The sequence below is a fragment of the Bacillus rossius genome, chromosome 1 (genome assembly GCF_032445375.1).
Source record: "Bacillus rossius redtenbacheri isolate Brsri chromosome 1, Brsri_v3, whole genome shotgun sequence".
Taxonomy (NCBI): domain Eukaryota; kingdom Metazoa; phylum Arthropoda; class Insecta; order Phasmatodea; family Bacillidae; genus Bacillus; species Bacillus rossius.
The window spans coordinates 278,109,444-278,133,908 of record NC_086330.1 but is presented as its reverse complement, the minus strand read 5'-3'; the positions used below and the strand labels follow the sequence as shown (position 1 = coordinate 278,133,908).

General features: G+C 35.7%; 1 protein-coding gene and 1 non-coding gene across 3 annotated transcripts in view; one reads left to right on the top strand and one right to left on the bottom strand.

Annotated features, from left to right (window-relative positions):
• Positions 1–272: 272 nt before the first annotated feature.
• LOC134527623 (ABC transporter G family member 20-like) overlaps positions 273–24,465 on the bottom strand; it is a 97,203-nt gene continuing 73,010 nt past the window's right edge. For both annotated transcript variants that reach the window (XM_063360470.1, XM_063360471.1), the window contains 6 exons: positions 23,577–23,692; positions 21,639–21,709; positions 21,157–21,245; positions 12,271–12,447; positions 6,578–6,664; positions 273–2,379 (listed from right to left, as the gene is read on the bottom strand). In XM_063360470.1, coding sequence (XP_063216540.1) covers positions 2,165–2,379; positions 6,578–6,664; positions 12,271–12,447; positions 21,157–21,245; positions 21,639–21,709; positions 23,577–23,692 — 755 coding nt within the window. In that variant the 3' untranslated portion in view covers positions 273–2,164. The remainder of the gene's footprint in view (positions 2,380–6,577; positions 6,665–12,270; positions 12,448–21,156; positions 21,246–21,638; positions 21,710–23,576; positions 23,693–24,465) is intronic.
• Positions 17,300–17,371, top strand: Trnac-gca (transfer RNA cysteine (anticodon GCA)). The gene has a single exon. It is a non-coding gene; the product is annotated as a tRNA-Cys (tRNA).

The window sequence follows — 24,465 nt, the reverse complement described above, 5'->3', positions numbered from 1 at the left end:
TATCTTTAATTATTATCTCGTGTTATATTAAATAATATTAATGATTTAGCTCTATCTTTAACTAATAAGCAAGAAGTTTCACTTCTGTCGTGCGTGGAATCCACGCACACATTGTTTTTAAAATAATGATCTAGATTTTTAAAATGGAAAATCGTCAGTCAAATATGGGGCCGCGAGCAGAAAACGAGAATCCATATATATGATTATGACGCTGTGGTACCAGGCATTTTAAAATTCTCATTTGAATCATGATGCACTAATAAAAGGCCACGTTTCAGGTTTGATTGTTTACTCTCGTTAACATTGTTTCAAATAATGATATTTTTGTTTTGAAAACATTCATTTTTAAAAATAAAAATGGCTACAATTGTTTACATACATAATTAAAGTATATAAGGTCTTACAAAAAATTTGTCAGTACACTGTTAAATTTTTTTAAACTTATATTGACTTAAAAATGCTGGTTATATATTATCCAAGTATTTTATTAAATTTACAGACACTGAGTTCTCTTAATTTGATCTTGAATCCACAAGAATATTATTGTTATATTTGCAAAAACATTTAAAAACTAGTTAAATTTATAGCAAGCACACACTTATTTTATTCACGTGTGTGTTTATCGTTGTCTAGAACGAAATATACAACAGAGAAGGCAAAATACGACGTAGTTTCTACGAATATTCAGTTACTTGAAATTATGAAGAACTCTTCTTTATTTGGGTTAGATTCTTCGTCCGTTAATTTACTGTAATTTATAACAAAGTAGAAATTTTTACAAGTTCGTTACATAGTATAACAGAGTAAAATCCTTTAAGTGATAACTAAATGTTTGTCTGTAAAGATAAAATTCTGACATTTTGTTGTAACATACATGGTGTTCGCAAAAAAAATCGTGCATAAATTTAATGGGGAACAGGAGATGTAAAAAACATGCCATTTTTCTTGGGAACGTGTGTTCGGAAAAGAAACCCTGCAAAGTTACAGACGTCAATAGTAGCTTAAAAATTTGAATTTCCCGCGCAATAGGCGCCACTCCTGTGACTACAGGGAGACTCTAGATCGCAGTACCATACTCACTGAAAAGTCATCATAACGTTAATCGCGCAAAGCTAAGCATGTAAAGGTAAAACGTCCAATTAATCACCGAGCTGTACAACAAACTGCTGGTTCCTATTACATTTAACTAACACACATGTTCTGTACTTTTATAAAAGATTCCTTTGGAAACAAGTTGCCAAGAAAAAAAGTTTGTAATACTATACGAAAGATATTGTAACTTTGTACAACACATAGTCACGGTTAATTGTCCTTGTATGAAATAGATTTTTCAAGATAGTACTGAGTATTTCTTACGAAAATTGGCGCATAATTTTATACTTTTATTGAGGTTTCATTCAAACATAATTTTTTTTAAACAATGGGAAAAACAATCCAATATTCGAACATTGGATTTTTTTCGCTTTATTGTGCTTATTAATTTGCGCATTTAATAACGAAAAGATATTCAGGTAACAGTTAATAAATAACTTAAAATATTGGAGGTACTGGGACACCACAAAGTATAATTATCCGGGTAATAATCCAAACACAGTATTAGTGCAAACACCATTTGTAGTATCACAGTTGTTGTATTCACGTAAATGTACAAATTTACAAATATCAGTAATCGTAAATGAATATTTCTGTTCCATTTACAAGATTACTTGAAACGTCACGGCGCTGTGATCGCGCATTCTCTAAACCAAAGAGATGGCACCTAGTTGGACGTGAGATTCAAATTGCACCTGTAAATCTTTAGTTTTCCTTTTCCGGACGTATGTTGAAAAAACATAAATTGCTTGTTTTGGCATTCCCCGCCATCTATTAAATTCATCTCTCGTTTTTCGTGGACATTGTGTAAGCAGTACAGTTCAAAATCTGGTACGTGTAAAATATTCAGTTTCGTTGTAAAGGTAATGTTGTGGTACGTATACCATACATGTGGTACGAGTCATATTATGGTAATGTACCTTCATGTGGTACGGGTCATAATATGGTACGTGTACCATGAATGTGTTACGAGTCAAGTTCTGGCACATGAAGAACATGGCACGTGTAGCGTCGAACGTCCCTCTCGGACGTGCACGAACGAGTCCTGGGCGCGGGGAGGCATGGGGAGGCATCAGAGCTTCTTGAAGCGGAGCGCGACCACGCACAGCGCGAACAGGACCGCGATCCACGCCGAGCTGGACAGGAAGCTGACGTACACCTCGAAGTGGGCCAGCGTCCAGCCGCGCGCCATGATGGCCCTCAGGCCCTTGACGGGCAGCGTCAGCGGCACGAACTCGCTGAAGAGCTTCATCACCGCCGGCATGCCTTCCAGCGGCCAGCACACGCCTGCACAGACAGGTCTCATCTCAGCCACCTAGGTACCATCAATTATTTGGCTTCTAGCATATATATATACCTACATGCATGGGCGTAGATCCCGGGGGGGCCAGGGGGGCCCGGGCCCCCCCTGGAATTAATGGGCCCCTCCTTGGGGGGGCCCACTTCGTGATTTTAAAGTTAATGGTGTACACAAAATATATATCAGATTATTATTTACAACGACGACAGACACTTTGACATGCTTTACATTCCTACCTTCGAGTTCCGTAGTTATTTTCCCTTACCCCTTCTGCGAAAGCCATGGTATGGAGTTTTCCAGTGAGAACTTTGAAACCCTTAATTCCTAGAAACCGTTCATTCCAAAGGACGAAGCTAGGGTAGGGTTCCGTTAGCATTTCCTCCCCATTGATACCCACACTACCTTGTCCTCTGAAACGACAGTATTATAGGTTTCAGGTAGTCTGTTTTTAAAGTGGTTTTGCTCTCGTGTGCGCCAGTCTTCTGCTTTCTTGGCAAACATCAACATGGATAATTTCGTGACGCAGAAGAAACGGAAAACAGAATCTGATTCTCACCTGGTAAGCTTGATTGTTTTATAAATAGTGACTATTATTTAGGTAATATATTTTATTTAAGTGATTATGTAACGTTATTTTTTCCAGTAAATAAACAACTTAATACTTTAACAGTAATTATAGCAGAATTTAGTTTATTTACGAACTGAAACTTATATACCATTACTGGAATTTTTTTTAGCTCATCTCCATTCTGTAAGGCTAGCTGCTCTGTACGTTACATTTGAATATACAGGGAATAATTTTTTTCCTCGTCAATATGGAATTTAAAATCACTCCCCTTTTATTATCAAACTATAATTTTCACAATTCATGGCCGATAATCACTTTATAACATTTGTTATTTGATAACTGCAACACTGCACGAGTAAACAAAAGTAAGATTGAGAAAGAAGTATTTAAACGTTACACATCCGTATTTAAGTTAATAAGGAAGCAAACGCGTCTCTTTAATAACTAATCAAGCGGTATATTTTAACTAAATAATATTCACTGCCAAAATACTGATTATACTAAAAATAAGCCGAGAAATGTATGTGGTTCAATTAGCTGTAGGAAAAATTTCATAGTTCTATCTACGAGATTTTTCATTTGTGTCATTAAGTTTTTTTTTCATTTTTACCTGGTTGATGCCTTTACTAAATAAAAGAGTCTTTAAGGGTTTTAATATGATTCAATCGTTCATTTGATGTTGATCCGTTTATTAGCTTTGGAGCTTTGGGTTTTTAGGGCGCATCAAAAACTGTGAACAAAGAATTTCACGAACAGCATTTGAATCGCAGTAATTATGTGATGTGGCATAAAAAACCTGACAAAGTGCGAGTCGAACTCGCGCACGAAGGGTTCCGTACCATTATCTATAAAAACGGCAAAAAAAAATCATGTCTGTTGTATGGGATTGGGAGCCCCTCTTAAATATTTATTTTATTCTGTTTTAGAATTTCTTGTTATAGCGGCAACAGAAATACATCATTTGTGAAATTTTATTCTGTTTTCACGTTTGTTGTATGGGAGCCCCCTTAAAAATTTGTTTTATTTTAATTTAATCATTTATTTTAAAGTGAATATATAACTAAATATTCTGTGAATATTTCAAGCGTCTACCTGTTGCCGTTTTCAATATCAACCAAAAACGAACAAAAAAATCACGTTGGTTGCATGGGAGCCTCCTTAAATATTTATTTTACTATGTTTTTAGTATTTGTGTCTAACTATCACGGTTCATGAGATACAGCCTGGTGGCAGACGGACAGACAGACGGACGGACAGCGTTATATTCACGTATATTATTTTAATAGATTTTTTCATGGATATTTTATGTATTTAGGTTAGCAAATTATACAAACATGTTTGAGAGATCATTTCTTATAGTCATTAATTAATAATTACTAAAACATATGTTGCTCTGCTTTATTGTTAATATCATTTACGTAAAAATAAAGTGTATAACATACGAGCTTATCATCCAGAGAAGACTTGTTTCGGTTGACCTCTAGCGCAATATTCTTAAACCACAGAATTCACGGGCCCCCCCCCCCCCCTGGAAATCCTACAGGTTTGCGCCCATGCGCTACATGTATGTGCATTTAAATAATTTCATAAATAACAATATTTTATTGTTATTAAAAGGCTTTCTCTACTTAAAAAAAAGTCATTATTAAATGTTTTTTTATATTAAGAACCCAAATTTTTATGTAAATCCTAGAATGTACTGAAATCATGATTAATGTGGTGTACAGTTCTGGATTAACCGTTAGTATGTAGCCTTCAATTTAAAATACATTTTTTTTAGTACATCAATCATAATTAGGTATTCCTTAAACCACAGAAAACCTTTGATTCCCCGGGTTCTGGGAAAATTTAATTTTTATTGATTTATGAATGAGTAGGGGGAGCACCCCTACTTGAATGCTTGACTTAATAATTAAATAAATAAAAAATATCAAAAAATGACTTATTTTTTAAATTACTTTTATGAACAATTAAATACGTTTATATTCCAAACTTGTTAAAAAATCATTTGCAAGAACACGAATTATTAGAAGCAAAATAATTTAGGACACTACTGTCTTAAGAACATTTTCCACGAAAATTTCCGACCTCCGTATGCCCGTGCCAATGGATTCTTCCTTGTGATTGGCAGCCGTCTGCATGAGAACCCACCGCCAGGACTATACAAGACTCGTGTACAGATAGTAACCGTAATAGGTGAAATAAACCCGACCAATCACGAAACGAGACGATGCCACGGTGTTTAAACACACAATTGGTAACATTATATTTTCCTGAAATAAATACTTGCCTCTAAACATTAATGAAAGTCCTGAAAACGCTAACATTTTCTATGCTGGAATTTTTCCGAGAAACAATATATTTTAGCGAATGGAAGTATTTTCCTATGGAGTGAGTTTATGATGTAAACTGTTGAAGTTACTTTGGTCAGCAATTAAGTAGTAAAACAAGCCGTAAATGCATAAAGGATAATGCTGGAACTTTTTTTGTTGGCTTAAAATTAACATGCTACGAAGAATTAAAAAAAATGCTATAATGAAGCGTTTATTTTAGAAGAAACACGAAAACAATTAATCAGCCGAGAATCATCAAATTACTTTATTAAGACCACAAATATTTAATTACTTATCTTCGCAAACAATTTTCCGTCAATTGTTAACACTTTATAAATGGCACATTTATTTCACCATGTTAGAGGGAAAATGGATTCAAACAAAAATGATTATAAAACATCTGATTAGGGAAATGGTCCGTAGAGGGTAGGTACACTGGCTGGTCAATAATACCCTGGATAGCTCAGGAAATTAACTGGACATTCAATCACAGGTGCTTGTATTTGAGGATAAGTTTCCTTAAATAATGCTTGTTATAAAGGTTATTCTTATTTTGTTATTTGACAAACTAATCGCTTACTCTTAAAACCTTAGATATTAGAAAGAATATAATTTGATTACATTGCCGGAAACGATGTGAAGTGAATAAATACACGTGCAATCAGCGGGAAAATTGGTTTTCCCCCTAAACTTTAAAAAAAATATTCAAAAATAATTTTTATATGATTTCGGGAAAAACAAATTGCGACAAAGGTTTCACTGAAACAGTTTTTCTTTTTATAAATCGTACATCACTTGATTTCATTTCCTATTGTTACTAAATTAGTTGAAATGTTTAAAGATGATTGTTTAAGAAAAACATTTAATATATGTGTCTATTTGCAAAAACAAATAATAACAAACCAGCTGTGTTTTAATTATTCAAATCTAGCTCACTGGCAGTTCCATGAAATTATACAAGCAAAATAAACCAGGAAACATTCTCATTCTAGAAAAGGAATGTTATCATATTTTTGTGCTGGTAGTGTAGCTAGTTTTGTTGATCAGGGTTGTCTTTGAATTTTGTAAAATCTTTTAATACTAACTGCATTTTTCTTCAAAATAATTGTGATGATTTAATAAATATCGTTTTAAAAAGGCTTGTTAAGTATAATAATAAATTGTTTATTAATGTACCTATAACATTTTATCTTATCCACTAGTATAAATATTATGCAAATTAAAGATTTGAACATTTTTTCGTAATTTTTGGACGTAAAATATTTGCGAAAACATTTAACTCACCACACAGGAACAGCATAGGCAGTAGACTACCTAAGGACACTATTGCGACTGTAATTTCCTCTTCGAATAATGCTGACACCAGAAAGCCTAAAACAAGTGCAAAAATTTTACAAAATATTAGAACTAAGTATAGTTTTTGCTGAACCATGTAGACCAACTAAATGAAAAAGGAAAATTAAAGCATAAAAAAAGATGAAGTTCTTTTGAGAAAGTTATTTTGTATAGCCTTGATGTAAGTTTTTGGACATACGCCATTGCTAAGAACGTTTTCTGTTGAAGAAAAACTAATAAATAAAATAAATAAAAATACACAAGAAAGACAAAAAACACACAAAATTAAGCAAACAATTGCTGTTGTCAACAAGAATATAAACACCACAAAATATTCCGAAACAGAAATATGGTCAACAAACAAAGAAAAAAGTACTAAGTGAACAAAAAACCACACAAATGATGACAACACAAAAATATTGAAACCAAAATAATTCAGCACAACAGTTGAAACGAGACAAAAACACGACAAAACGAAAAAAAAAAAAAAAAAAAAAAAAAATTAAATCAAAACGGCTTTAACAGTGTACATGGTATATAATTTATAATTATTTTATTTATAACCCTGTTTTTTTCCAACCTCTGACATGAATGGTTTGTCTTATCATAATATGTTTCAGACAAAAATTTAGATTAAGATAATAATAGTTATCTAGAGTTTGAACGGATTTGGCGGTAATCTTACTAAAATAGTTATGAATATTATTTTCCTTTAACCATTGGTAATTCCACCCTTTGCAGCAATGGTTGGTTGAATCAAAAATATATTTTGGGCAAAAATTTTTGATAATATTTTTAAGGTTTGCAAACAATTTAAACGTATTGAATAGTGTTCCTACTAAGAAAGTTATGAATATTTTTGTCTTCCAACCCTTCTTTTTTCCCACCCTTTTCTATAATGGTTGGGCGTAAAAAATTAATCCAACGACGGTTTTAGATAATAAGGTTTTACAGTTAATAATAACGGATTTAAAAGTGTACATGGGACGGAAATAGTGAATTAAAAAATTCTACCGCTGTTGTTTATTCCCTTGCTGCAATGGTTCGTTTTACCAAAAATTTGTTTCAGAAAAGGATTTTAATAAAATTTATACGGTTTACAAACAATTTGAACGGATTCGATAGTGTTTGTAGGTAAAATTATATGCGATATTTGTCATAAATATTATGGGAGTTGTAGCGATTTTTCTGTCTTACAAAAACCTTCCCCATTTCCAACACTTCGGTGGCATTTAGCTCATTATCGCATTCGGCCGAGCTTTTCCATTACATGCTATACTTTATTAATCAGTTTGGGAGTGATTTGTGAACAATTACCGCAGTTATCGTGTTCATAAATTTATGATGTGTAATATATAGATACATAAATATTTATGAATAAACCTTTGAGTTGACGGTGGTTTTGGGGTCTATAGACCATTAATAAAAACATATAAACTTTTTCCGGAAGTCACACCTTGGCAACGTCTACAGTAGGTAGTCTTTGTTCGAAATCTACATTAAAATACAGTAAACGACACACAAAATAAATATATTTTCTATGCGTAATTAGATGTTTCAAGTGTATTGCAGAGCATCTTGCTACTAACATTCCTCGCAATACCACAACATCTCTAGCTGTAGGTTTAATACCCTAGGCCTATTTTGATAATTTTGAATTTTCTGCTCCTCATTTTGAAGATTTGTTCCGAAGAAGGAGTGCGTTTTGCAGTTGTTGACATGGTGCAATTTTCAGAAAACTTCTCTTTTCTCTTTCCATGGTGCTACTGGACCCCAAAACAATTGACAAAGGAAAAAAAAATTATATATAACGTTTTTTATGATAATGATCTATTGCCGAAAATTTTGCACAAATTACTTCGGGTCGAAGAGATATTAATAAGTGAATAAATGAAAAATGTGAAAAACCACAATATCACATTTAATGGCTAAAAAATAACTTAGGATGTGTCCAAATATAGGAATTTGGACCAGGACCAGCACCAAGAGTACCACTCCCATCAACATAACTCACCATGGGACACGCCGCTCTCTCCCTGCACCAGGAGCATGAGTACTCCTCCATCAACATCGCTCACCATAGGACATGCCACTCACTCCCTGTACCAGCAGCAGGAGTACTCCTCCCATCAACATCGCTCACCATAGGACATGATCTCACTCCCTGTACCAGCACCAAGAGTACTCCTCCCATCAACATCGCTCACCATAGGACATGCCGCTCAAACCCTGTACCAGCATCATGAGTACTCCTCCATCAACATCGCTCACCATAGGACATTCCGCTCACTCCCTGCACCAGGAGCATGAGTACTCCTCCATCAAAATCGCTCACCATAGGACATGCCGCTCACTCCCTGTACCAGCAGCAGGAGTACACCTCCCATCAACATCGCTCACCATAGGACATGCCGCTCACTCCCTGCACCAGCAGCATGATTACTCCTCCATCAACATCGCTCACCATACGACATGCCGCTCACTCCCTGCACCAGCATCATGAGTACTCCTCCATCAACATCGCTCACCATAGGACATGCCGCTCACTCCCTGCACTAGCAGCATGAGTACTCCTCCATTAACATCGCTCACCATAGGACATGCCACTCACTCCCTATACAAGCAGCAGGAGAACTCCTCCCATCAACATCGCTCACCATAGGACATGATCTCACTCCTTGTACCAACACCAAGAGTACTCCTCCCATCAACATCGCTCACCATAGGACATGCCTCTCACTCCCTTTACCAGCACCAAGAGTACTCCACGCATCAACATCGCTCACCAAAGGACATTCCGATCACTCCCTGTACCAGCACCAAGAGTACTCCACGCATCAACATCGCTCACCATAGGACATGCCGCTCACTCCCTGTACCAGCACCAAGAGTACTCCTCCCATCAACATCGCTCACCATAGGACATGCCGCTCACTCCCTGTACCAGCAGCAGGAGTACTCCTCCCATCAACATCGCTCACCAAAGGACATTCCGCTCACTCCCTGCACCAGGAGCATGAGTACTCCTCCCATCAACATCGCTCACCATAGGACATGCCGCTCACTCCCTGTACCAGCACCAAGAGTACTCCTCCCATCAACATCGCTCACCATAGGACATGCCGCTCACTCCCTGTACCAGCAGCAGGAGTACTCCTCCCATCAACATCGCTCACCAAAGGACATTCCGCTCACTCCCTGCACCAGGAGCATGAGTACTCCTCCCATCAACATCGCTCACCATAGGACATGCCGCTCACTCCCTGTACCAGCACCAAGAGTACTCCTCCCATCAACATCGCTCACCATAGGACATGCCGCTCACTCCCTGTACCAGCAGCAGGAGTACTCCTCCCATCAACATCGCTCACCAAAGGACATTTCGCTCACTCCCTGCACCAGGAGCATGAGTACTCCTCCCATCAACATCGCTCACCATAGGACATGCCGCTCACTCCCTGTACCAGCACCAAGAGTACTCCTCCCATCAACATCGCTCACCATAGGACATGCCGCTCACTCCCTGTACCAGCAGCAGGAGTACTCCTCCCATCAACATCGCTCACCAAAGGACATTCCGCTCACTCCCTGCTCCAGGAGCATGAGTACTCCTCCCATCAACATCGCTCACCATAGGACATGCCGCTCACTCCCTGTACCAGCAGCAGGAGTACTCCTCCCATCAACATCGCTCACCATAGGACATGCCTCTCACTCCCTTTACCAGCACCAAGAGTACTCCACGCATCAACATCGCTCACCATAGGACATGCCGCTCACTCCCTGTACCAGCACCAAGAGTACTCCTCCCATCAACATCGCTCACCATAGGACATGCCGCTCACTCCCTGTACCAGCAGCAGGAGTACTCCTCCCATCAACATCGCTCACCAAAGGACATTCCGCTCACTCCCTGCACCAGGAGCATGAGTACTCCTCCCATCAACATCGCTCACCATAGGACATGCCGCTCACTCCCTATACAAGCAGCAGGAGAACTCCTCCCATCAACATCGCTCACCATAGGACATGATCTCACTCCTTGTACCAACACCAAGAGTACTCCTCCCATCAACATCGCTCACCATAGGACATGCCTCTCACTCCCTGTACCAGCACCAAGAGTACTCCTCCCATCAACATCGCTCACCATAGGACATGCCGCTCACTCCCTGTACCAGCAGCAGGAGTACTCCTCCCATCAACATCGCTCACCATAGGACATGCCTCTCACTCCCTTTACCAGCACCAAGAGTACTCCACGCATCAACATCGCTCACCAAAGGACATTCCGATCACTCCCTGTACCAGCACCAAGAGTACTCCACGCATCAACATCGCTCACCATAGGACATGCCGCTCACTCCCTGTACCAGCACCAAGAGTACTCCTCCCATCAACATCGCTCACCATAGGACATGCCGCTCACTCCCTGTACCAGCACCAAGAGTACTCCTCCCATCAACATCGCTCACCATAGGACATGCCGCTCACTCCCTGCACCAGCAGCAGGAGTACTCCTCCCATCAACATCGCTCACCATAGGACATGATCTCACTCCCTGTACCAGCACCAAGAGTACTCCTCCCATCAACATCGCTCACCATAGGACATGCCGCTCACTCCCTGCACCAGCAGCAGGAGTACTCCTCCCATCAACATCGCTCACCATAGGACATGCCTCTCACTCCCTTTACCAGCACCAAGAGTACTCCACGCATCAACATCGCTCACCAAAGGACATTCCGATCACTCCCTGTACCAGCACCAAGAGTACTCCACGCATCAACATCGCTCACCATAGGACATGCCGCTCACTCCCTGTACCAGCACCAAGAGTACTCCTCCCATCAACATCGCTCACCATAGGACATGCCGCTCACTCCCTGTACCAGCACCAAGAGTACTCCTCCCATCAACATCGCTCACCATAGGACATGCCGCTCACTCCCTGCACCAGCAGCAGGAGTACTCCTCCCATCAACATCGCTCACCATAGGACATGATCTCACTCCCTGTACCAGCACCAAGAGTACTCCTCCCATCAACATCGCTCACCATAGGACATGCCGCTCACTCCCTGCACCAGCAGCAGGAGTACTCCTCCCATCAACATCGCTCACCATAGGACATGCCGCTCACTCCCTGCACCAGCAGCAGGAGTACTCCTCCCATCAACATCGCTCACCATAGGACATGCCGCTCACTCCCTGTACAAGCAGCAGGAGTACTCCTCCCATCAACATCGCTCACCATAGGACATGATCTCACTCCTTGTACCAACACCAAGAGTACTCCTCCCATCAACATCGCTCACCATAGGACATGCCGCTCACTCCCTGTACCAGCACCAAGAGTACTCCTCCCATCAACATCGCTCACCATAGGACATGCCGCTCACTCCCTGCACCAGCAGCAGGAGTACTCCTCCCATCAACATCGCTCACCATAGGACATGCCGCTCACTCCCTGTACCAGCACCAAGAGTAGTCCACGCATCAACATCGCTCACCATAGGACATGCCGCTCACTCCCTGCACCAGCAGCAGGAGTACTCCTCCCATCAACATCGCTCACCATAGGACATGCCGCTCACTCCCTGTACCAGCACCAAGAGTACTCCACGCATCAACATCGCTCACCATAGGACATGCCGCTCACTCCCTGCACCAGCAGCAGGAGGATGGCGAGCCAGATGCTGCCCTGGCACTCGAAGTGGTACACGAAGATGCCGAAGAACACTATCAGCGCCGCCTGACCGCACATCAGCAGGAACTGCGTCACCAGGTAGCTCAGCATTATTTCGAAGGATGTGATACCTGCACAGTCAAGAAAAAAAAAATTAAAAATAAATTGGGCGAAAAATTCATTACTCGTCAGTGATGTGTAACATCTTACCACAATAACGAGCCAATTCATGTGTTCCCATACTGCAAATAAACTTATAATACAAAACTCAAACAACACATTTAAAGTAAAATATTTAAAAATAATAACTTATGTGGTAAATATAAAAAAAGTATTCATTTTAGGGAAAAACTGTAAAAAAATTTCCCTTAGTTTTAAAACCGAACTATAATTCTGTTTAACAAGATGATTTCTCAGGGCTAGCCGAACAGAAGTACGGAACGCGTCACATGTAAATGCATCAACTCTGAATCTGTGTCCTTTACTCCTATACCGGAACTACCATTCCCTGCATTTTCGAGGTTATACATTTTTAGGCCCGTTGAGGGTTAAATTTTAGAATGCACAAAACGGCAGTGTAATAAGCGCGCATGACACAACAGAAATTAAACAGGTGGAAAGTCCAATACGCATACATGCAGAAAATTCTATAGCCACAAGCCATAGTCAATAAGATGGCGAACCGACGTGTGACAAAATGCACCCGTATATTTTAACTTTCGCGAACATCGAGGATGTACAAAGAGAATTTATGTGTCAAAGTAAACTTTATGGTAGTGAAACTATTCTAGAAAATAATTTGTAAATTTAAATAGTCTTACAATATATAATCGCAACATAAAAAAAATCTGTAATATATAAGCCAGAAAGATTGTGTTGGAACAAACGTGGTATCGAAAATACTTAAAAGCATTACGAACGCAGTGCTATTTTTTTAAAAGTATTTTTCAAACAAAAAGTTGCTGTCCAATAGATATATAAAACCAAATTAACCTGAAACTTATAAAGCACATATTGTATCACTATACCTACTAATGTAGATTTGTTTTTGTCTAAATGACAGAAATCAGTCTGTAAATATTTTCTGCAAACTAACCTTAACCTTATTCAGCTGATTCAACATTTCAGATGTAACAGCCATCAAGATTTTATTTTATTAAACATGGCGTAGAATAAATGTAGGTTAACAATTTGTTGTGTCTATGTAGTGTGATGAACCTGCTCTATCTCTACACTTTAATGTTAACTAAGGGTTGACCAAATTGTAATGCCAGCATTGAACATTTTTTAAGATGTCATCATTTATTTTTATGACTATAAATTATTACAAAATATTAAAGGATAGTTGTACTATTACAAGTTTAGTTTGGCACGCCAATAGGTACGCTTAGTAGATCTCCCGATGTTCACGAAAGTAAATGTATACGGATGAGTCACACGGGTTCTCCATTTTTAAAAAATTATAGACAGATGACTGCATCGTCTTTGTACATTTCCGTCACAATTGACTTCCGTACTTTTCCCCAAATTAACCTCTACCAAAAGCCGTATACCGAGAGCTATGATGTTTGCACAGCAAAATTTTAATTTGATAAAATTTAAGTTGGCATGGTTATGCATAAGAATTTAAAGAATTAGTTACCTTAGTTAATCAGTTCCTTAAATGGTCTGAGTTAAGTTCATAACTCACTATGGGGGGATATTCAATTTAAAATATTTACAAGTCAGTAATATTATTTACTAAACAGTTTCAAAACTTAAAAATTATTTTTTTCAGTTAAGTGTTTCAAACATTAGAAGTAATATTTTGTATGTAGCCTTTTAAAAATCATTAAATCATGAATTTTCCGTGTTATGGACAGAAAGCAAATATTTAAACATTTTTGCGTCTTGTTATAAAAGTAATTAATTTAAAGACCAATTTTACATACAAATATTTTATTAAAAACTACGGGTGATTACATGCGTTCAGTTCATTCTAGGGATAAATTGCAATTTTGACAACAATGTTCTTAATACCATTAAATAGAAACAAATTGACTTCGTGAAACCATTTGCAAGCAATAATTATTAGCCATAATATGAATTTAATATGAATTTCGACCAAAAATAGGAAATAAAAAAGCTTTACAGTACCTTATTCTTTGCTTCTAAATTTTTCAGTATTTAAGTTAGACAATAATATAAATTTAATTTATATCACAAAGTGGTTGTTTTAATTCAATACATATTATTTAAGTATTTGGTATTCTTAAATGCCATTTTTATTCCAATATAAGCACAAATTAATAGTATAATATTGTATGGTAGACAGTTTTCAATTACCTATTTATGTGTCGCCATTGTCGTAAGATTCTTTACTTTTAGGATACAATAAAAATATATATTTTTTAAAACCCCGAAGAACTTAGGTATCTGAGAGTTTTTTTTTGGTGGAAAAGGGTTAAATGTGTTCATTTATGAATAATATCCTAAAAATTAAGAGATTATTACGAAAAAAGTTACGCACTAACAGTTATGTTAAAAAAATGCTCTATACTACACGATTACATGATATTATTTAAAGCTAGCGTTTAAATAAATTTTGCATTTAAATTTATTAATATCACTATAAAATATATATAACCATTTTCAAACATTTAATCATTGTATATTGTGTTTTTTTAATGATATTTAAAAACTCAAATTAATAAACCAAAATTATTTGGATACAATTTCATTAAGGCGACGGGACCTATAACACTATAGTAGGCTTCAAGCTACAACCGACTCACTTACCTCGTTTAGGGTAAAATTTCAATCCGGATTGAACCGGAAGTGGAGTGAACTCGGAGTGAATGTGTACGAACATAGACTGACAAAATGCGTTTATGGTAAATATCACAATCCAGATTGAAATGTAAACAAGATCGAAGTTGGAGTAAACATGGACTGAAAAAAACTTGCCTTCAATCCTTTTAATTGAATTATTATCTGTTATGCTGTTCTTTTGAACCCACACTGTCTATTTCTGCCTTCACCAATTCAAATATCTCACCTTTCCTATACTTTTTTCCGTCCAGCAATCTTAAAATATGTTTTTCAATAATCACGTCCAACAATAACTCTACTTCCATCTCTGTCCACACATTCCTCTGCTCTTTTTTTGCCATTTTCACAAATTTATTATGCCTGAAATGCAACGAGACCAATAAAAAACCATGTAATATGGCGGCGGCTTGCTCGTGCGTGTTTTCTTTTCACTCCAGTCCGTGTTTAAAGTAAAATCTCAATCCGGATTCTTCAGTCCAGTCGACCTCAACAAGTGGAGTGGATTATCTCACTTCACTCAAACTTCAGTCCACAACAAAGTGTTTTAAGTAAAATTTCAATCTAGATTCCTCACTCCACTCCAGGTTCAATCCGGATTGAAATTTTACCCTAAACGAGGTATATTATCATTAATCTCAAACCCTCTGGAGGTTTTCGGATCGAACCCACTACCTAGTTCGTACGAGCATAACGCGTTAGCGATAACGACCAATATTTATAATGTGTAACATCTTAGCCCTCGGGATTCGGCATTTAGAGGGAGTAATTTCGTGGATGGAATGGAAGTCGCATGGAATGTAAATGCTTATCACGGTGTTGTGATCTGTGGGTGATGGTGTGAACAAAAGTTCACATAGTGAAATAGAGACTTTATATCATTTACAGTTTAGTTAATTTTAACCAGTTGGGCAGTATTCTAATAAAATTACTTGTCTAAAATCAGATCCAAAGACGGGGTTTAGTGTTTTTTCGCGTCTTTTTTCGCTTTTGTTGGAGCCGTTTCATTATATAGTTTTAACTTTCGCTCTGCAAATCGAATTAATCGATAGTTGACGTAGCTGCTTCGGTAGCGAATTCTAGCGGCACTTACCTAAACTACGTGTGATTCGCGTTAAGGAATGTATCTGAACACACAATTTTCGTACATTTATCATGCTTGGAATTATTTTAAAGATTATACATTAAATTTCGTGTCCCGGTTTCGAATTTTTCATAAATATTATGGCTTCTTGGAACTTTTTCATCACCGGAGAGGACACTAGATGATTTCTAAAACTATTTATATTTGAAATTTTATTTCACTTGGACATATTTTGTGCCTGATTTTTGAATCTTAAAATGTCGACATCGTGCCTTAATCGGGACTTTAAGGCCAGAAACCTTCTTAACGCAAGCTGACGTGCGTGCCACTGCGCTGCGGAGGTCGACTTCTCAACTAAACTGAAGGTCCCCACATGCGATCAGTCCGGACTTCTTAGTTGGAACTGAACAGTCGGAACTGCCGTGTGTGGGAACACAGTCTCGTCAGTCCAAAATGTCAGTCCAAACAATCAGTCTATCAGTCCATCAGCTGAGTTTCGTGGCAGACATCTTTGTTTATACTCTTTGGTTGTTTTGCGATTTTTTTTTCTTAAATAGAAGTGCAACTGCATTTGCCACATGAAACGATACATCCAACAGCAACAGAAACCACAAGACTGATCATGTGTGGGGAAGGCTTCAGCTCAGTCCGAACTGGGAGCTGGACTGATCGTGTGTAGGGACCTTATTAGGCCCCGCGCCTACCTGGTCACACATACGGTGTGCGGAGCTTCACGATATTTGAACATCAAGACATACGAGTTGTGTCTGTTAAAGAATGCGCTGAGGGAGGATTGGTTGTTTTGTTTACGTATTCCGTTTTTAATGTGTATTTTTAACAGAGCGAAACGTGTTAGAAAGCATGCTTTTAGAACAATTTTAGACATTAACGCTCGGTTTGATTCTTAATAGCACCCAAATGTCATGTATTAAACCTTCACATTAATTTCTTTGCCTGTAGTACTATTGTTACCGTTGAAATTTCATAGTTGACCTATGCACGACGAGAAGACTGCGCACCAGTACTCACCAGTGAGCATCGCCTTACTAACACACAGCGTTACTCGTAGTCAGTTACTACTTCATGTACACGGGGGTATAGCTCTGTGGTAGAGCGTTCGACTGCAGATTGAGAGGTCCCTGGTTCAAACCCGGGTGCCCCCTTAGCGCGTGTACGTAAATTTTGCCCTTCTTCATAGCGTTGTTGGGTACATGCACAGAATAATTTTTTCTGTACTTTCACAAAAGGTTCTTTTCTTTGGAACGGTTGCCAAGTAATATTTTGTAATATTACGAGAAAGATATTGTAACTCTGTACAAAACCAAGCTCTATTTCTCTCCATGTATGAAATACGTTTTCAAGATAATACTGAGTATTTCTTTAAAAAAAATTTGTTTGTGTTAATTTTATACATTAATTATTGTTACATTCAAAGAATAATTTTTTTTTAAGCCATGAAAAGATAATTGAATATTCGGATATTTGTCTTTCATATGGTGTAATATGCTTAAAACGTGTGCATTTAATACTGGAAAGCCATTCGGTTTACAAATAACTTTAATTATTTGAGGTACTGAGACAACACAAAGCATAAATGTCCGGGTAAGAATCAGAATCAAGTTTATTACTGCGAACACTATCTTGTAGTGATACAGTTTTTTCATATAAATATACAAATTGAGATATTTCTGTAGTTTAACACGAATATTTAAGATATATTTACAAAAAAGACATTTACACTGCAGCGATACATTTGTATTTTTCTAAATATGTAACAACTCTAGTCACACTTTCGGGGAAAATTACCAAGTAAGTTATCCAGTTGAAGCTATGTTCCTAGATAGATAAATAATATGTTTTAATAAAATGGACTATTACTATAGAGGACCAGGATTGTAATTTCGGTATGGTCAACCTGATTTTTTTTGTGTGATCTTCCAAAAACCACTACATGAAAAAATCTGGGATGGTTTCTTGCATAATTAATGGAAATTATATGTACTGCGTTTCCACTCTAATTACCTTGTGCTCCACGAGACATTAAAAAGGCTCTACCCTAATCAATCATGCTTAAATAATTCCCTCAGTTGGCTCAAGATTTCAAACAATTTAAAAATAATTACATCCGTAAAGTTATTCATACACGGCTATAACATTTCAATAAGTGTTTATTTAATGCTTCTCTGAGCATTAAAAACCATTCTAGATTCCAAATTTAGCTTGAATTTCAAGCATGGAATCGAGTAGCAAAACGTTTTGAACTGTTTGTGTGTAGCCTTTGTCATAAAAATTTTATATGTGTTATGTCAGTGATAAATCAATAACAATAAAGTTTAGATACAACCATGAATTACTGAGTGTTATAGTTATTTATGAAAACAAAATATTTTACTGATCTACTAACGAACTACCAAAAATAGCATCCATTTCTGCGCAGCCTACAGGGCAGGTAGATTTGAGTACCCTTGACTTCTGTTCCGTTCTGAAAACTTCTGGAACGTAGTATAAAGTTCTGAAACATTTTGAGAACCTAATTTAATGACATAATTATTCTCTGCAGTATTCCAACATTATCGATGATACGTTTTATCATATTCTATGTAGCAAAAATGTTTCGAAAACTTTTATTTTAACGCATCCTGCATTGAATTACTCAAACGAATTTTATACTACTATGCCTACTAAGGTAAGTATATATTTTTTTTGAATGTCATACACTTTATTTCATTCCTTGCATTAATATATATACATGTATGTATATATACATATATATATATTATATATATAGATCAAGTTATAAGATAAGGTTTGGAAGGTTTACAATAAGTTTTATCAAATTTGATAGTGAACATAATAAAGAAATTATTAATTTTTTATTTCAACCCCTGTTTATAAACTTTTGCAGTAATATATTGGCTCATCAAAAATGTTTTCAACCTTAATTTAACATTAAGTTTAAATTTTTACAATAACTTTTAACGGTTTTGATAGTATGCCTACTAAAGGAGTTAATATATATTTTTTGTTTTCAAACCTAGTTTTTCCCACACCTTAGAAAATGGTAGGACGTATCTTTTTTTTGTAAAAAAAGTTTTAGATGATATTTAAAATATTTTAAACAAATAAGAATAAATTCGCCAGTATACCTACATGGTACGGAAGTTACGATTTGTTTTGTTCTTCAAACATTGTTTTTTCAACCTCTTGCCGAAATAGTTCGTATTCATAAAAACTGTTTGAGACAAAATTTGAGATAATATTAAGAAAATTCAAAATAATCGACTTGAAAGTGTACCTAATAATAGTGTATGCATTTTTTGTCCTTTCCCGAAAATTGTTTTCACTCTTTGTAGCAATTGTTGGTTGTATCAAAAATTATTGTTGGCAAAAGTATTAGATACTATTAATAAGGGTTGTACAGAATTAAAAAAAAAATACTGTGCTTACTAAGAGTTTTATGAAATTATTTTTTGTCATTGAAACATTTTTTATTCCACCCCTTGCAGTTATGTTATGGTTAGTCATATAAAAATTATTTCTGACGAAATTTGTAGATAATACTTAGAAGGTTTACAATAAATAACAGATTATATCGTGTGCAAGGTGCGGAAATTATCATTTGGAATTGCAATTCTACTCCTCTCTTGTAAACACGTTTGCTGCAATAATTGGTCTATCAAAAACTCTTCTTACCAAAAAATTTAGACAATATTTATGAGGTTTTCAAACAATCCGAACGGATTTTATAGTGTGCCAACTAAGAAGGTTATGAATTTTTTGTCCTCCAGCCCCTGTTATTTTCACCCCTTGCAATTATGTTTGGTAGTATAAAACTTTCATTTTGACAAAAGGTTATGGCATTACTCTAAAGAGATATTATAACTTTATACTAATAGGTAATTGTTATATTAAGAGAGTTATTTAATTTTTTTTGTTTTTTTTTTTAGATAACCTTTTCCATTTATACCCCTTTGGTTGGATTTTTCCCAATAACGAACTCGAAAGTGATTTGCCATAACTTATATTATGTGGCTGGTTGTATGTGATTTGGGCAGCTGACATGTTGATAAAAATGTGACATATATGCATATAAATATATATCTATTTATAAACTTTTGAGGTGATAATGGGTTTGGGGTCTCTGGATCGTGAAACGAAAAGCACTAGATTCAAGAAGTTGCACCATGGTAGTGGCTACAATTGGTAGTCTATTCTTCGAAATATACTTAAATTATTCATGGCAAATACTTCAGAAAAACGATTCACTCAAAACTTTTTATCTTCCTTTTACATGTTTAGTTCTTAGATGGGTCAAAATATATATTAATTTTAATGTTTCCCAAAACTATTTTGATATTTTTTTTTGACATTTGTTTAAAGACGTTTATAAAAACGACAGTTATATTATGAGGCTTCTTACTATCACGACCAAAAATTCAAACAAATGAATGCAACATAATTAAGAATTCTACCCCTTTAAGCCCAAATAAAATACAATAAATGAAGATTTTTCGTTTTCCAATTAACTGAATCTACGTGAAAACTATATCGTATTTAATCTCCAGAGTTACGCTTTTCGTATTCTAAACAAGAAGAACATACGTTTGGAAGGAGAGTGTTTGGTGTATGATGTAGAAAATACAAGATTTCGAAGGCTATTGTCAGTACTTAAAGTTGATTTTTGCGACTCTTGTTCAAAGTTAGGAAACTAACTTCCCGTACACATTTACGACAAAACACATATTTTACTGTACAGACTGAATAAAAAAGGCAGAAATTTTTAAATCGTCCATTTGTAATTGCAAGTTTACTGAGTGGTGTATACCTTGTTGTAAGCAGTCCATGAAAAAAAATTCTTCTTTTGTTTTTTCCCTGATCAATTTTGGAAGTCTACCTGAAAACATCTCCCACAAACAATTATCAAATTAAAGCAAGACCAGGCCATTACCTGCGACTATATTCCTGTTGATAAGTCCATCTAAACGCTCGTAAGTTATACTCCACACGGACAAAGCCACTCCGAAGAAGAACATCATCCTGCAAAATAAGAAGACAGTTACATGATTCTGTTTGTAATACAATGTTCAAAAAAATTCATTTACAGGTCTTCTTCAAAGTATGTCATTTCAATGTCGAAAAACTTCATGCAGTGACGAGTATCAAAGTTTTCTCTAAGGAAATTATTATTTAAATTTTGGTCCAAACTACAGCAAAAAATTTAAAATATATATATATTAAAATAGGTCTTCTGTGTAGACTGTTTAAAATTATTTAATGATGATAAAAATGTGTTAAAATTAATATATTAATGACACATACGGGACAAAATTTATCATGCTTTTTTTGTACAGATGTTTTATTGTTTTAATAATAATTAAATGTTTTTTATGTTATTTTACTTATTCTAAAAGTACCAATATTTCCACTTACAGCGCTAGAGTTCCTGGGGCTGCATAGTTCAAGAAAGTTGGTGATTCGGTGCCATAAATCGGTGGTTTAATCTATTAGACAACACGTAAGAAAAACATATATTCAATTACTTGAAATATAATACAAATGTTTAAAATCTCTAAAAGAAGTTACCTAATATTTTGGGTTTTAGCTATTGGAAATACATTTAATATTTATGAAAATAATTTAATTCATTCAGTTTGAGTTTAGTTATAATGAACAATATTAATGAGTGGCTACATGAATCCTTATACTAGAAAACTGTGTTTCGTAAACTACGAAACATTGACATTTTAATTGTCTTTTCCGAGACGCAGTTATTTCGAGGAGTCAAATGTTATAGTTGCTGAGTTAAATGTATATTACCCACTAATATTATATCATAACATTAAACTGTAAGTTTATTAGATTGGTTGCTAACATAGCATTATTTCAGTATTTTTCACCGTAATAACGTGTATGGTTGTTGATTTTGAAATAATTTTCATTCTAGAAATTTGGAAAATAAAATTTTAATATAAAACATTTTCAGTTGAATTTAAAATACATAGTTGCAATTTTTCTAATGGTAATACGGTGCTGGATTAAAAAAAATCTAGATATTTAGTTTGTATTTATCTTATGAATACAAATAAAATGTACTATAATGAAATTGTCAAAAAATAAAATATGAAACAATTACTAACCTGTTAAATGACTAATCGAAGTTAATTTTAACCATTAAAAACCCTTTAGTTACACTTTTCACTGCATTTTGCAGTGAACTGTTTTAACTATAGGTGAGAACGATATTTATTTAAAGAATCTACTGGGAGAAAAGTACATTCGATACAAGTAATTGCTTGTTATATACTGCGAAATAATTAATATATTGCAGTAGCAAGATAATTAAGTTTGGGCCAACCAAATATCTCGTTATATATTTCTATATAAGTATTATGATGATGGTATGTATGTATGAAATTGATAAATTCCGACACCGTTTGACCGATTTCCATGAAAGTTGGCACATCGAAGTGTTTTTTTCATGGAGAAAATTTTAATGCCATCCAATTTTTGTACTTCGCCACTACATGGTGATGCAGCGCATCAACTTCTAAACCGTTCAACCTATCACCATGTCATATTGCCATTTCTCTATGTTCACCATACTGTCATATAGCGCTATACATTTTTCTTTAACTTGCGGACAATATATCACAATGTGTTCAGCCCAGGCAACGCTGGGTACTGCAGCTGGTATAAAATATTTGTTTACACGAACTACAAACAAGATGAGTCTGAATTTGATCGAACAAATTTGGCTGTTGATTAATTACCAAAAAAAAAATTTAAGCCTTTCCCAAAACTAAAATAAGAATTTGAATAGTTCGTGCTAAACAACTGGCTCACTGCAAATAATAGATGAAAAACTAAAAGTTATAATATGTTTGATTGAACCAAACTTTTTAACTTCCACCAAATTTGACGTCGTAGCAAAATTATTTTATAGAAGTTATTGGGGTAATACCATTTTTCAGACTTAAATATGACATTTAAAAAATTATTTAATGTCAGGTACAAGTTTTAAGGATATATTACAAATTTTTTTAGTAAAAAACTATCAAGACGCTCAGTGATCCATCTTAAATAACTCCTCCAATTATGAAAAAAAAAAAATAAAAAAATATTGTTCATGAGCTTTAACTTCAAAGGCGTGTAATAGGTTTGGTAAGTAAATTCAGACCAAACGTTAAACATACATACACACTTATATAAAATAATATGTTAATCGTAATGAGTTTGCAGATTGTGTCTGTCGATTGAATCCAGTCCACCCTGTTTTTATGAGCAAACAAGCACCCAGTATTGATACAACATGACCCACACTCACACCTCTACACACCAACTACAGTATCGATAAAAAAATTAACTCACATTTATTGGTATGTTCGCCAGTTTTTCACTAATATTGCACGCAACCATTTGACTTCTGACGAACTCCATGTAGGTTGTGAGAAGCTCTCTCTGTACAATCAGGCTGATGACTTGATCTGCAGGATAAATGTGTACATGCATAAGAAAGATCTTCTCGAACTTTGCGCAACAATTTATACCAAATGTTATTTACGAGCGATATACAAGTGTCTTAAAAATTTCATGAAGCAATACCAAATCTGCATATGGTTAGGGGCATATATTTTGTGAAAAATTTCGAGATCAGCTGTGTGTAAGAGCAATTTACCATCATCAGTGTTACAAGAGTCAAGAATGACAGCAATTTTGTGCCAAAGCAAAAGCAAACCGATTGGCCTGGCCAAATAAGGCAATGTATTCTCTTGTAGACGGTTACCCATTACAAGGAAGAAACCGTAGGTTTTAGGAAGTATAAGGATAAGTCATATTTTTCGCGTAAAATTCTTGCGCCTTTCTATAAAAAAACATGCATTTCTTTCTTATGTTAGCAAAAGTACTAAATGCCGTAAAATTACCTAATGATGTTATTTCGGAAGAAAATTTTTATGGCAAGATATTAAAATTATTTGACTATTCAGGGTAGACTCCATAGATATACACATTTTTCATCACTGCGTCTATAACTTCAAATCAATTATTTCTTGAAATAATTTCTTTAATTAGACGTATATGTCAAAGTTTAGGCTACAAATTTTAATTTTGAAAATTGTAATAGGAAATCGGAAGCTGAATGTATGCCCTATTATGTTTTATGGTAATGTTCCTAGTCATGGAATATTAGTTTTAACCAATTAAATGTAATAGAAAATCTACCATCCTTATTTGTTTAGTAAAATGTGAAATCCATAAA